We start from the raw sequence: 16388 nt of genomic DNA, 5'->3' as shown, positions 1-16388 counted from the left end.
TGATTAGTTCCAAGCAAGTTGGCCGCATGGTTAGGAGCACGCAGCTGTTAGCTTGCATTTGGCGAGATGGTGGGTTTGAACGCCACTGTCGGCAGCCCTGGGGATGTTTTCCGTGTTTCCCATTTTCACACATGGCAAATGCCAGGGCTGTACCTTAATTAAGGCCACAGCGGCTTTCTTCACCCTCCTAGCCCTTCCCTACCCATCATCGACATAAGACCTATCTGTGTCGGTGCGACATAAAGCAGCTTATAGAATGAAAAAAATAATTGTAGGATGCATGCTGAGAAGCTCAGGAGTCTTGCACCTGACTTCAGGGAAGTACATGGGGTGGGGATTAAGTAGGGCACTGGTACACATTATAGTGAACGAGGAACGTAATGCTTATGCTGACATGAGCACCTGTATCAAAACAGTCTTCAGACTTGGAGGAGCATTGGCTATATAGCAGCATTGTCAACAGTTTCTCACAAATGTGCCTCTGAATCATTCTCAACCTGTGCATGTATTATGTTTGAAATAAAAGCCACGTACCTCTATGATTTGGATTCCATACATGACTAGAGGTTGTGTGGCTGTGATGAAGAAATTGACAGTCATGGAAAGCTACAGGCTTGCTTACTTGGTTGATTAGTCTATGAACTTGTGGCCCTAATAATGATGATGATGGTGATGACATATTTTCTGTTCCTTGTTACAGTAGAAAGTTAGTGGAAATAATAAATTCTTCAGTTGCTGTGTGATATGGACCAGGAAATCAAGATCAAGGAAGAACCGATCTGGCTTGAAGTAAAAGCAAGTACATCATTTGTAAGTGTCCTTGTAGATTAATTTTATAATGACTGGAATTTAATTCTTGTTCAACAATTCTGTATTAATATATATTGGAACTGAAATCCTTAGTATCCTGCTCTTTTAATTAGTGAACATTCAGGGTTATTCTAGGTGAATCAGAATAAGAAACAAATTCCTCTACTTTTGAAAGGTACTTCTACATGGCAATGATTACTGAATTTCACGACCGCATTGTAATCGAAACCAACTTTCAGACTATTAGGTCATGTTACGTACAGTTAGTACGCGTGGAAGAGATGTTAGGTACAGAACAAAAATGGCCAACCAGACACCAGTGGGATCCGAACCCACAACCTCCCGACTTCGTGTCAGTTGCCATTTTTGTTCTGTACTTAACATCTCTTCCACACATACTGCGCCGTTCCCGCGTCCAGGCAAGGACACAAGAGATCCAGACTAGCTCTAACTTCAATAAATCCGGTGACTGAGTTCTACGGGTGTGAGTTCCGCAACAGAAAAACGTCCAGGTCAATCAACGGTATTCTCTAACTAACGCAGAAAGACGTCTCTTACTCGTATTTAGTTAGGTACCATTCTCATTAATTCTTAAGGAAATCGTCGTCGATCGTTACTACTACAGTCTTACAACTAATCCTTATGCTAAGAACACAGAGAAAGAGTTTTTAGGTTTCACCATTCAAAATTTATTTAAATATTAAATCAGATATTCAAGAAATTATTTCAAAATTTTACTAATGAAGTAGCCTTTGTAATGAGTGACTCATTGTCGACCTAGTAATCCATGTCCGTCGATAACTTTGGAAAAATCACGTCTTTCGACTTCACCCCAAATGATTGAATGCCTTCTCGGCTTAAATAGCTTCCTTTCTTAGTACTCATTCATCTCCGAAATCATCAATTAATAGTGTAAATGACATGTAACATGTGGGAAGATTCTTAAAAAGAAACTGCCCTATCCTTCTCTTTCAATTCACCTAGCGAGTTGGGTGATGAGTAAATAAATTAAATTGAACACAGCTAATAGTATTTACAAGTGCCTTCTTGGCAAGAAAATAAAACATGAAAATTATTTACATTAAAAATGTAGGATGCATCCACAGAAAAGAAAAGAAAACTCCTATCAACTATTATTTACAGTCTTTCTAGTTGTATTCCTTTGAGAAATAAAGAATCGCATATGGAATTTCTGAGCTAATGTTCAGTCAAGAAATGGAGTTCCATTTGTTTAAGTCAACCATTCTTGGAAATCGCATTAGATTATGGTAATTAACACCTGATATTTATTCTAAAACTGTCACATTACTTAAATTTTCATTGACTGATAGTCTGTCTGTAGTTTTAAGACTATCAATAAGGCTATTATAAACTCTTCTTGCGTTGTTCTGACGAGTACACACATATATGTTTTACGTCTTAAATATTGATTTCTGCCTATCAAGTCGCTTCTTAGACACTCATATTTCCTTGTGTTACACATCATGAGCTAAGCTACGTCCATTGTAAGCCGTAATCATCCAATAAGTAACATCTTCGCAAGATTTAATTCATGAATTTAAGGTAATATGACCTTATCTTATTGACATAGACTACGTGCGTACGAAGTAGCAAGAAACGTCACCACACTGGTTATACAGGGTTATAATAACACATGCTACCAATGGAAAATCTCCTTAATCGGATGACATTATCTCCAGCTAAAAGAAAATGATTCTCCTTCGAAAACCTAGGTCACCAGTGATCGGCCTATAGATTGAAATTTATACAGAAATGTAATTATTCAGTGAGAGTTCTCGAGATCTTCCTAAGCGAATCAGTGAAGGCTCAAATCTATCCAGAGTAAGCATATGCTTCTCCAGGTAACTTAATATGGATAAAAGAAACATTGCACTACACGTCCCGAGATCATGTCCTGAGCTAGATAAAATGCGTAGGCTTAAAATCATTGCGTGGAATTGGCGAGAAATCAGTGACCTTCTCAATTATAACATTTGAAGTCACGAGACCTTATTTCATGCAATTATGACTCTCTCTCGAAGAAACAATAACTACAACCATCATACATCATCAACAACTCTATATCATATCCATGACGCGTTAATTATTACTCTATTTTCATATAACCACACTATCACTTCATCACGTAATTCATTACCTTGACTTGCACATCAACGTGCCGCGACATTACTAAAATGCCTACTTTATTTACTACAGTCATAGTGCCAAATTTAACGTAACTTGGAGTAGTCTACTGCCATTCCTTCATAACACAAATCCTATGCATGATCTCGAACAATTTGACGTTGCTTAAGTTTAGGACACGCAGATATAAATGCCTACTTCATTCTTTACACATCACTGATAATAATAATAATAATAATAATAATAATAATAATAATAATTTTAGCGATCTCTTCACGCATATCTCTGGAAAACATTACGATCGGGACATCACTTGGTGACCACGCCTACAAATGGAAATGACGTTTCATACGGATGAGTACCTACTTCCAATCAATTTAGCTAGATGTTTATTTACGCACTGTGTTCGCACAAATAAATATTACCAAGCAAATAAAGAAATAATATCTTCTTACTTACGAAAACGACTTGGATATTGGACTTAGCTTTGCTCAAGATGGTCTCGGCGTTTCCTCGTCTCCGGTCATCTGAGACTAGGAACTGGTCATCTGGTTCCTCCACAAGTGGTCGGGTACATCGTGGCTTCTCATCATCGCTCACTGGTCATCCGGGACAGCCAACATCGTCTCGCCTCGTCAGGATCCAAGCAGCATCGCCTTGCTTCCTTACAGACCCATGGTGAAGACTCGTGCGTATGGAACAGAACAATGATAGAATATTTGACTCATTGCTGACATTTTCCAAGTACTATAGCTCTTGCGTTGCTCAGATTGCATAGGTTTTTATTGGGACACAGTTAAATCAATAAATAGTCCAGAATTGTCTAAGACATATATTCGGTATATTCTGATTTGAAATTAAATTTCTTTCCGCCGTCTTTTATCAGCCTAAATGCATTCAATTACTGGTCCGTAAGTGTCTTTCAATGTTAAACGGTGTCGGGCAAATTTCATCAAGGGCTTGCGTCACTGCGTGACGTAGTTCCACAGTAGTATATCTTATCTCTTATTGTTTCTCGTATTAAATCTCCCGCGCGGCGTTTAAATCGTGATCTCCGCAAAATAGCGTGTAGTCGGGAATTAATCTTCGTTTCCAAATCTCCAATATATCGCTCCGCTGGATAATTCCTTTAAAATGAGTTTTACGTCTTCTTAATACACCGAAGTCAGATTAGATAATAAAAGATGAGCATCTTTTTTCTTGAATAATGGTTTCAAATAATGTCCATCTGTCATTTTTTTCTGCGCCTTCTAAACGCGGCTATTACCGTAACCGACTGACGAAAAGACTTATAATTTGGCCCGTACTGACGTTAAATGTATTTTATTTGAGATTTTGACCGCAGAGACTCCATCTTTGTTGCTCTAGATCTTATAAAGAATTGTGAAACGGCACATTAACTTCCCCTACGTTGAAAGAAATATATGGCTTGCTATATATTTATTATATTCGTCTTCCTTTTTATAATGGGACTTTTCACTGTTCTTTATGAGTTTCTTTCTTGCATTATTACTCCTTTCTTTGGAACAATTTGTTTATTCATGCTGTAAGTGGCTTCAATCTGTACTTCTTTGACTCGTCATCACCTGAGATGGTTTGCCCCTTTCCTATTCTTTGAAATATAACTTGATGTTTGCACTGTTATGTACTCCTTTACTGTTTCCATTTAAGTCGTGAATTTCGTATGCATTATTTCTGAATGAACGGCTAATCCTAAATGGTCCTTCAAATAAATGCAGGAATTTCGCAAAGATTTTGTTCGTTACACTGGAAATTGCGGGTTTCTTTATTAATACAAGGTCACCTTTCTTCAACTCAGGTTTGAATTTCTTATGCTGTACCCTCCTTAACCTTCTCTGTGCTTGTCTGTACAGCCTCTCGCGAACCAGTTTGTTAATTTCGTCGATATCTAAGTTAGGTTCAGCAGGTAGGTGAACAATTGCGTCCCAAGGTCTTTCAGGTTTAATACTATGATGAATAATTTTAGGTATCTGTCCGCTGGATTCATGTATTGTGTTATTCATGCTGTCTTCTATTATTCCTATTACCTCTAACCACTTCCAGTGTTGGTTTGGACAATAGATTCGACAGAATTTCGCTATTTCTTTCATGCATCTTTCAACAGGATTGGACGCTGGATGTCTCACCGAGCAAAGAATGTGTTTAATTCCTAACTCTTCCATGGTTTCTCTGAATTGAAGCGACGTAAATTGTGTCCCTCTGTCTGACAGTAATTTCTCAGGCTTTCCCATGTTAGGTAAGGTGTTTTTGATTAGACGTTGTAATACCTGCTTTGTGTTGGTGCGTTGAATTGGTTGCAACGACACATATTTAGAGAACACATCCATCACTACGACTATGTACTTGTGTCCCCTTCTGGCAGTTGGGAGTCTGCCAAAGATATCTATAGCATATAGTTCTCGAGCTTTATGAGGCAGTATAGCTCTGGGTTCGTGTCTTACTGTACCACTGCCATGTTTAACCCTTTGGCATATGTCGCATGTTCTCACGGTATTCCTCACCGTTCTTCGAATACCTTTCCAAGTAAATTTCTCGAGTATGACTTGTGTTACCTTTTCCACGCCACCGTGACCTGTAATTCTGTGTATGTGCCAGATTACTTCCTTGTATAACATCGAAGGTAGTACTATACGTATCCTCTTATGACCTTTACCTGATCTAGCCATTAGTATGCCTTGCTCTAAGCTGTAGATTTTCGTAATTCTCAATTTTGTTTCTCTTTCACAGTTTCCATCTTCCAATTTATCTATGATTTGTTTCAACCTTTCGTCTTGACGCTGCAAGTGTACTAGGTTCTGTAGTTTCTCTAATGTTTCTTCATCGTCCGGGACCAATTCAATTCTATGAATTACTTCCTCTTTCTCCACAGGGTTACGACTTAAGGCGTCAGCAAGGATGTTTTCCTTTCCCTTACAATACTCTATTTTTATCTGGAACTGCTGCGTGAACAACATCCACCTTGTTATCCGCTCATTAGTCATTGCAGCTTTCAATCCAAATGTTAATGCCTTATGGTCTGATCTGACCGTTATTGGGTATCCGTAAATAGTTTTTCTCCATTGCTGTAATGCGTAGATGATTGCTAATAGCTCCTGTTCTGTCGTAGTATAGTTAACCTCGTGGCTCCTTAATTTTCGGCTAGTGAATGCTAGATATATCCTTTTGGGAGGTGTTCCTTCTTCTTCTTGGTATAAACAAGCTCCGATGCCAACATTAGATGCGTCTGACTGTATTATAAATTCTTTTTCATAGTTAGGATAGCCTAATTTGATGCTTTTTGTTAACAAGGTCTTTAATTCTTGGAATGCTCTTTCTGCCTTTTCATCCCATTTCCACCTGTTGTTGATCTTTAACAAATCCTGTAAAGGTGCGGCGGTCTGGGTATATCCTTGACAATGGTTAGAGAAAAACTGCGCCATACCAAGAAATTGTCTGACATGCTTTATACGCTTTGGTCGGGGAAAATCGCATATGGCTTGGATCTTAACTGGGTTAGGCCGTACTCCTGTACCGTCTATCATGTGACCGACGAATAAGACCTCTTCTTGACAGAATTTTGATTTTGAAAGGTTGATCTTAAATCCAGTGGCTCTCAGGTTTTGAAACAACTTCCCAAGCTTGTCACAATGTTCTGTAAATGTTTTAGTTGCCAGAATTAGATCGTCCACATAGTAAGTTAAAAACTCCTTTACTTCCGGCGTTAAATTTCTGTCTAATGCTCTCACCAAAACAGCACAACTATTTCTCAAACCGAATGGGAGACGACAGTAGATATATGTCTGATTATCAAACATAAATCCGGTTAACAATCGGGATTTTTCCTCCAGAACGATGTGATGATATGAGGATGTAAAATCCATGGTTGAAAAATACCTCTTGTCACGGAATTTCTGAATAATATCCTTTATTTTTGGAGTTTGATTATACTCTGGGATCAATCGACCGTTCAAAAAACGCGCGTCAAGGCACAAACGGAGTTTCCCGTTGCTTTTTACGACAATTACCAAGGGATTCAAATACGGACTTGATGTCTTCATTATAATGCCATCGTCTTCCATTTCCTTTATGATCTTCTTCACTTCTGGGAAGTGTTTCTCCGGAATTCCATAGAGTTTGCCTTTATAGGGTGTCCAATCGTTCACTATTAATTTATATTTAAAATTTGGAATCTGTCCTGGTTTATTCTTAAATAAATCCGAGTATTCCTGTAAGATTCCATGAAGTTTTGATTTTTCGATCGTGGAAATTTTAGCATTCGCCACTGCTTCTGCTATGTTCGGCATGTCTTCTTCCTCCTCCATAGCCATTACCCTTTCTATGCTCGCAACAATGTTTTCGTCCGCCAGAGATATCTCTCCTTCCTCTAAGTGAAAGTTCGGATGCTCTTCCGATGGTACGTTTTCTTCTTCCGATACCTCCTTGTTATCTATGATCATAATGTCGTCATTGATCTTAATCCGTTCTTGGTTTTCCCTGGTGTGTTCGTCAGATATAGGGAACCTTATTTCTTGTTTCTCCATATCGATCGTCATTCCAGTTACCGTCATGAAGTCTATTCCTAGTATAATATTATATTTAATCTTGTTCATGACTATGAATGGATGCTCAAAGTGCCGGTTTCCAATATTTATTTCCAAATATGTTTGTATATTGCATTCCACTGTTTTATCTGGAATTATCCCTCTTATTTTAATTTTCGAAACTGGGATGGTTAATAATTTCATTCTTCTACTCATATCTTGGAATAATTCCTTCGAAAGCACACTGATGCTAGCCCCAGAATCAACTAAACAACGTACTTTCATCTCTCCAACTCTTGCTACGATAATAGGCAATTCATACTTTCTCTTCATGTGATGTACTGTCAAATCCTTCATCAGTTCTTCCGAATCGATTTCCCACGAATCCACCTGTGTTATGAAATAACTATAAATTTTGGAATCCAATGCGTTCTTTATATTCTCAACCTCACCTTCTAATTCAAAATCGGCGTTTTTTTTTTTTTGCTTGTTATCTTTTCACTTTCTCTTCTACATTCGAATTCTCTCGCGTTTGGATCGAGGATCTGTTCTTCCTGTTTCCTCTTTTTGTACCTTTGCAACTCAAGACTCTCCGCTCCCTCTACATCAGCGTTGACGTCCTGTTCTCTAATTGCTTTTTCCCACTTGATCTTTTCGTTTCGGTCCTCATTTACATCGCGTGTAGGTCTCCGATTATAAGTTTCCCTTCCTTGGTCATCTCTCGTATTTCTTCTTCCGTAACCATATCTTCCTCTAAAATTATTTCTTCCTCTGTTTTCTCTATACGGGTTCCTGTACCGCATGTTGGGTCTATATGCTCTATTTCCCCTATATGCTTCTTGGTTGTAGGACCCTTTCCTGCAATAGCATTTTTCTTCATCTCTCCTTCCATTCTCCTGGTTTCCCCATTGTCTCTTCCTGTTCATTTTTCCTCTTTCTTCAGGGGTATTTCCATCGACGTTTTCCTGTGTGAGCACATTAACCGTTTCTTCACTGTAAGCGTTCCTAATCATTCTTTGAGGGTGTGGTGCTGTAGTCATATCGATCTGTCTAAGTGTCGTTTCCATTTGCACTGCCGTAGTTGGGTTAGCAGTAGCCAGCAACCTTTGTATATCGGAAGGAAATTGTCGTTGTATCGTCTTGATCGCTTCAAGCTCACTGGGTGGCGAATCAAGGTCTTGAAAACGATGAAACTGGTAGGCGAAATAATCACTAAACCCTGTTTGACCGTTCGTAGCATACTTGCGAGAGTACAACTCTAAGCGTAAATTCTGCTGCACCTCCGGACTCCAAAATTTCTGTAAGAACGCCGTTTTAAAGTCACTATACTCATGGAAAGTATATTTAAATGCTTGGAACCATAAGCTTGGATTAGCATCTAAATGCTTTTCCACTATTTTCAATTTCTTCTCCTCAGCGATGCCATGTTCCTTGAAGTAATCCTCCATTTCCCTAAGGAAACGTTTGGGCGAAATACTGGTGGAATTATTAAAGTGCTTCGGTCTATCATCGAAGGTTTTTATGACATTAATAATCGTAGGATAACCACTGTTTCCGTTATCCACATTTGTCTCCCCCATACTGTGGTTAGAACGTGTGGCTGGTATGGGTGTCACTTCTCTTTCATTTATTTGAAACTCAACTCCTCTGTTCCGCTCGCTACTAGACATCATAACAGTCTTTCCTGTTCCTTCCTCCCGAATTTCTTGTAACTGAGCTTGCATTTGTCTAAGCCCTTCTTCAGATTTCGTTATTCTTTGGTTTAATTCATCCTTATGTTGTTCTATTTCGTCTCTTATCTCCGTTATTCTGCTTCCAATGTGGTTTGCAGCTTGGTCGTATTTCTTTTCCAGACTTGTACTCGTGGTTAGCACATCCTCACCTAGTTTTCCTATACTTTCCTCACATAATCTCCACTTTTCTTGGGAATCTAGGCTTAATCTTTCCATATTATCTGATAAATCTTTTATGACATTCTCCTTTAAAGATTGGAGATAGTTATTGTTTCCTGCCATTTCTCTCCTAATTTCGTTTATTTCTTCTCGTATCTCTCGGTTCTTCTCTTCCATACTTCCACTAATTTCAGCTTTCCATTCATCTATATTGTTCTTCATCTCCTCCATCATTATATTATGTCTTTCTTCTTGTTCCCTAGTCACCTCTTCCATCTTCTCCTGATATTTATTCATTTCTTCCTTTTGTTCTTGATGACCTCTCCTTATTTCCTCCATCATTTCTTTATGTTTTTCTTCCATAAATCTTTGGTATCGTTCCTCTTGTTCTTGCTTCTCTCTCTTCCTTTCTTCTTCCTGCTTCTTAGCCATTTCTTCCATCATCTTCTTCAACGTCTCTTCCTGCTTTCTCATCTCTTCCTGCCTCTCTTTCTTAGCTTCCTCGTCGCGTCTTCTAGCTTCTTCCTCCCGTTTTTCATCACGCATTCTAGCTTCTTCATCGCGCTTTCTAGCTTCTTCATCGCGCTTTCTGTTCTCTTCCATCATTTCTTTTATAGCCTGCAACAATCCCTGATGCTCTTCTTTCTGTCTTCTTTCTTTCTCTTCCTGTTCTTTTTGATATTTCTCTTGTTTCTCTTCTTGGTCTTTCCGATACTGCTCTTGTTCTTCTTGTTGTTCCCTTTGATACTCCTCAAATTGAGCTTTCAAATGGCTTAACGTCGTCATTTCGATATTTAATTAGTATTCTAAATTCTAAAAATCCTAATAAACTCTATGGTTTCCCTAAATTCTCCACAACTCAAGTTCTCCAGCAATGTCTCTCCCACTACTCCAATCAACAATATATATATTCAGCAAATAAACAGGCAGGCTTCACTACTTGGATCTGATTCAGCTCACGATGTTGACCCAATCACACTAGGAAATATGAGGTACTTGTTCATGTACTTATGACTCCAATTCTTAACTGAAAATAACTCAAATAACCTCTTACAATCTATCTCTTATATCTAAGTTACATCTAAATAAATTGACATATTAGCAGTAATTTATCCTTCTTTCCTAGTTCTGACTGCTACCAGCTATTTTCTGTCATCCTCTTCAGAGCAACCATCCATTTCTTCTTTCTCCTGTTCCATTATCTATACTGGGCATCTACTCATTCTCACAGTCTAATATCTTGCTGTGTCCACTTCGATCCCATAAGATAATAACGCCTAACAGTCCAGTAAAGAAATTACCGTATAACATCTCCATTTCCATGCAATCATCCTGCTGTTACCATCAATAATTCCTCATCCATTAGTTTCTAAAATATCTCCTTCGTCTTACCCACTTCTCTTGAGTAAATTCTCCCATTTTATTCTAATATTGCACCGAAGACCCGTCATTCGACTATCATCTCTGTCATCTTCTTACTAGGTTTCCCGATGTTTTCCTCATTCTTATTGCTACATATGGGAATCGACCTCTTCACAGTTCTGTGTCGTATTCTTTCTCTTGACTTCCCACGACGACTTTCTCTTGAATTTCCACATATATGAGTATCTCAAAAAAAAATTCTATTTGGTTTGCAACCAACAGTTCCCATGGCGTTTTCCTCCATTCGCATCACGTTGAGGCGCCATTTTCTACTTGCGCCGTTCCCGCGTCCAGGCAAGGACACAAGAGATCCAGACTAGCTCTAACTTCAATAAATCCGGTGACTGAGTTCTACGGGTGTGAGTTCCGCAACAGAAAAACGTCCAGGTCAATCAACGGTATTCTCTAACTAACGCAGAAAGACGTCTCTTACTCGTATTTAGTTAGGTACCATTCTCATTAATTCTTAAGGAAATCGTCGTCGATCGTTACTACTACAGTCTTACAACTAATCCTTATGCTAAGAACACAGAGAAAGAGTTTTTAGGTTTCACCATTCAAAATTTATTTAAATATTAAATCAGATATTCAAGAAATTATTTCAAAATTTTACTAATGAAGTAGCCTTTGTAATGAGTGACTCATTGTCGACCTAGTAATCCATGTCCGTCGATAACTTTGGAAAAATCACGTCTTTCGACTTCACCCCAAATGATTGAATGCCTTCTCGGCTTAAATAGCTTCCTTTCTTAGTACTCATTCATCTCCGAAATCATCAATTAATAGTGTAAATGACATGTAACATGTGGGAAGATTCTTAAAAAGAAACTGCCCTATCCTTCTCTTTCAATTCACCTAGCGAGTTGGGTGATGAGTAAATAAATTAAATTGAACACAGCTAATAGTATTTACAAGTGCCTTCTTGGCAAGAAAATAAAACATGAAAATTATTTACATTAAAAATGTAGGATGCATCCACAGAAAAGAAAAGAAAACTCCTATCAACTATTATTTACAGTCTTTCTAGTTGTATTCCTTTGAGAAATAAAGAATCGCATATGGAATTTCTGAGCTAATGTTCAGTCAAGAAATGGAGTTCCATTTGTTTAAGTCAACCATTCTTGGAAATCGCATTAGATTATGGTAATTAACACCTGATATTTATTCTAAAACTGTCACATTACTTAAATTTTCATTGACTGATAGTCTGTCTGTAGTTTTAAGACTATCAATAAGGCTATTATAAACTCTTCTTGCGTTGTTCTGACGAGTACACACATATATGTTTTACGTCTTAAATATTGATTTCTGCCTATCAAGTCGCTTCTTAGACACTCATATTTCCTTGTGTTACACATCATGAGCTAAGCTACTTCCATTGTAAGCCGTAATCATCCAATAAGTAACATCTTCGCAAGATTTAATTCATGAATTTAAGGTAATATGACCTTATCTTATTGACATAGACTACGTGCGTACGAAGTAGCAAGAAACGTCACCACACTGGTTATACAGGGTTATAATAACACATGCTACCAATGGAAAATCTCCTTAATCGGATGACACTATCTCCAGCTAAAAGAAAATGATTCTCCTTCGAAAACCTAGGTCACCAGTGATCGGCCTATAGATTGAAATTTATACAGAAATGTAATTATTCAGTGAGAGTTCTCGAGATCTTCCTAAGCAAATCAGTGAAGGCTCAAATCTATCCAGAGTAAGCATATGCTTCTCCAGGTAACTTAATATGGATAAAAGAAACATTGCACTACACGTCCCGAGATCATGTCCTGAGCTAGATAAAATGCGTAGACTTAAAATCATTGCGTGGAATTGGCGAGAAATCAGTGACCTTCTCAATTATAACATTTGAAGTCACGAGACCTTATTTCATGCAATTATGACTCTCTCTCGAAGAAACAATAACTACAACCATCATACATCATCAACAACTCTATATCATATCCATGACGCGTTAATTATTACTCTATTTTCATATAACCACACTATCACTTCATCACGTAATTCATTACCTTGACTTGCACATCAACGTGCCGCGACATTACTAAAATGCCTACTTTATTTACTACAGTCATAGTGCCAAATTTAACGTAACTTGGAGTAGTCTACTGCCATTCCTTCATAACACAAATCCTATGCATGATCTCGAACAGTTTGACGTTGCTTAAGTTTAGGACACGCAGATATAAATGCCTACTTCATTCTTTACACATCACTGATAATAATAATAATAATAATAATAATAATAATAATTTTAGCGATCTCTTCACGCATATCTCTGGAAAACATTACGATCGGGACATCACTTGGTGACCACGCCTACAAATGGAAATGACGTTTCATACGGATGAGTACCTACTTCCAATCAATTTAGCTAGATGTTTATTTACGCACTGTGTTCGCACAAATAAATATTACCAAGCAAATAAAGAAATAATATCTTCTTACTTACGAAAACGACTTGGATATTGGACTTAGCTTTGCTCAAGATGGTCTCGGCGTTTCCTCGTCTCCGGTCATCTGAGACTAGGAACTGGTCATCTGGTTCCTCCACAAGTGGTCGGGTACATCGTGGCTTCTCATCATCGCTCACTGGTCATCCGGGACAGCCAACATCGTCTCGCCTCGTCAGGATCCAAGCAGCATCGCCTTGCTTCCTTACAGACCCATGGTGAAGACTCGTGCGTATGGAACAGAACAATGATAGAATATTTGACTCATTGCTGACATTTTCCAAGTACTATAGCTCTTGCGTTGCTCAGATTGCATAGTTTTTTACTGGGACACAGTTAAATCAATAAATAGTCCAGAATTGTCTAAGACATATATTCGGTATATTCTGATTTGAAATTAAATTTCTTTCCGCCGTCTTTTATCAGCCTAAATGCATTCAATTACTGGTCCGTAAGTGTCTTTCAATGTTAAACGGTGTCGGGCAAATTTCATCAAGGGCTTGCGTCACTGCGTGACGTAGTTCCACAGTAGTATATCTTATCTCTTATTGTTTCTCGTATTAAATCTCCCGCGCGGCGTTTAAATCTTGATCTCCGCAAAATAGCGTGTAGTCGGGAATTAATCTTCGTTTCCAAATCTCCAATATATCGCTCCGCTGGATAATTCCTTTAAAATGAGTTTTACGTCTTCTTAATACACCGAAGTCAGATTAGATAATAAAAGATGAGCATCTTTTTTCTTGAATAATGGTTTCAAATAATGTCCATCTGTCATTTTTTTCTGCGCCTTCTAAACGCGGCTATTACCGTAACCGACTGACGAAAAGACTTATAATTTGGCCCGTACTGACGTTAAATGTATTTTATTTGAGATTTTGACCGCAGAGACTCCATCTTTGTTGCTCTAGATCTTATAAAGAATTGTGAAACGGCACAATACTAAATGTACGTAACACGACCTAATAGGTTCCAAAATGGGTAAAAAAAAGTAAATAAATGCAATGTAAATTTAATTTTATACCAGTTGTAGAGTATTATTTGAAATAATTCCACATACTGTATATGAGTTGACTATGTTTGTAAGTATAGGTGATATTATAAGTAGAATTTTGTAAACAATGTAAATTTATTAAGGATGAGCTGTTTGTTTAATAGAATAAATTGTATATTATTATATTCTAGAAAAATTTAAAAGTAAATAAATGCAATGTAAATTTAATTTTATACCAGTTGTAGAGTATTATTTGAAATAATTCCACATACTGTATATGAGTTGACTATGTTTGTAAGTATAGGTGATATTACATACATACATACATACATTACATACATTATCATTATAGACTGTTATGCCTTTCAGCGTTCAGTCTGCAAGCCTCTGAGAATTTACTAAACGTCGCCACAATCCTCGATTTGCAACTAGTGTTGTGGCCTCATTTAGTTCTATACCTCTTATCTTTAAATCGTTAGAAACAGAGTCTAACCATCGTCGTCTTGGTCTCCCTCTACTTCTCTTACCCTCCATAACAGAGTCCATTATTCTCCTAGGTAACCTATCCTCCTCCATTCGCCTAACATGACCCCACCACCGAAGCCGGTTTATGCGTACAGCTTCATCCATCGAGTTCATTCCTAAATTAGCCTTAACTCCTCATTCCGAGTTCCCTCCTGCCATTGTTCCCACCTGTATGTACCAGCAATCATTCTCGCTACTTTCATGTCTGTTACTTCTAACTTATGAATAAGATATCCTGAGTCCACCCAGCTTTCGCTCCCATAAAGCAAAGTTGGTCTGAAAACAGACCGATGTAAAGATAGTTTTGTCTGGGAGCTGACTTCCTTCTTACAGAATACTGCTGATCGCAACTGCGAGCTCACTGCATTAGCTTTACTACACCTTGATTCAATCTCACTTACTATATTACCTTCCTGGGAAAACACACAACCTAAATACTTGAAATTATCGGCCTGTTCTAGTTTTGTATCACCAATCTGACATTCAATTCTGTTGGATTTCTTACCTACTGACATCAATTTAGTCTTCGAGAGGCTAATTTTCATACCATACTCATTGCACCTATTTTCAAATTCCAAGATGTTAGACTGCAGGCTTTCGGCACAGTCTGCCATTAAGACCAAGTCGTCAGCATAGGCCAGGCTGCTTACTACATTTCCACCTAACTGAATCCCTCCCTGCCATTTTATACCTTTCAGCATATGATCCATGTAAACTACAAACAGCAAAGGTGAAAGATTACAGCCTTGTCTAACTCCTGTAAGTACCCCGAACCAAGAACTCATTCTACCATCAATTCTCACTGAAGCCCAATTGTCAACATAAATGCCTTTGATTGATTTTAATAATCTACCTTTAATTCCATAGTCCCCCAGCATAGCGAACATCTTTTCCCTCGGTACCCTGTCATATGCTTTCTCTAGGTCTACGAAACATAAACACAACTGCCTATTCCTCTCGTAGCATTTTTCAATTACCTGGCGCATACGGAAAATCTGATCCTGACAGCCTCTCTGTGGTCTGAAACCACACTGGTTTTCATCCAACTTCCTCTCAATGACTAATCACACCCTCCCTTCCAAGATGCCTGTGAATACTTTGCCTGGTATACTAATCAATGAGATACCTCGATAGTTGTTGCAATCCTTCCTGTTCCCTTGCTTATAGATAGGTGCAATTACTGCTTTTGTCCAATCTGAAGGTACCTTACCAACACTCCACGCTAATTTTACTACTCTATGAAGCCATTTCATCCCTGCCTTCCCACTATACTTCACCATTTCAGGTCTAATTTCATCTATTCCTGCTGCCTTATGACAATGGAGTTTATTTACTATCCTTTCCACTTCCTCAAGCATAATTTCACCAACATCATTTTCCTCCTCCCCATGAGCTTGACTGTTTGCAACACCACTATGATGATTTCCTTTTACATTGAGAAGATGTTCAAAATATTCCCTCCACCTCTCCCGTGATTCCCTGGGATCTGTTATGAGTTCACCTGAATTACTCAAAACACTGTTCATTTCCTTTTTCTCTCCCTTCCTAAGATTCTTTATTACTGTCCAGAAAGGTTTCCCTGCTGCTT

The 16388-nt window shown here is 38.1% G+C and overlaps 1 protein-coding gene across 6 annotated transcripts in view; it reads left to right on the top strand.

Annotated features, from left to right (window-relative positions):
* The window catches only part of LOC136875107 (zinc finger protein ZFP2), a 215706-nt gene that overhangs the window by 62047 nt on the left and 137271 nt on the right, over positions 1 to 16388 (top strand). For all 6 annotated transcript variants that reach the window (XR_011018341.1, XR_011018340.1, XM_068227991.1 and 3 more), the window contains exon 2: positions 701 to 810. Coding sequence is in view for 4 of the 6 variants with exons in the window: in XM_068227991.1 (XP_068084092.1) it covers positions 745 to 810 (66 nt within the window). In the remaining 2 variants the exon portion in view is untranslated. The remainder of the gene's footprint in view (positions 1 to 700; positions 811 to 16388) is intronic.

This window comes from Anabrus simplex, chromosome 5 (genome assembly GCF_040414725.1).
Source record: "Anabrus simplex isolate iqAnaSimp1 chromosome 5, ASM4041472v1, whole genome shotgun sequence".
Lineage (NCBI taxonomy): Eukaryota > Metazoa > Arthropoda > Insecta > Orthoptera > Tettigoniidae > Anabrus > Anabrus simplex.
Note: the sequence above shows the minus strand (reverse complement) of the source record. Positions and strands in the feature narration are given on the sequence as shown.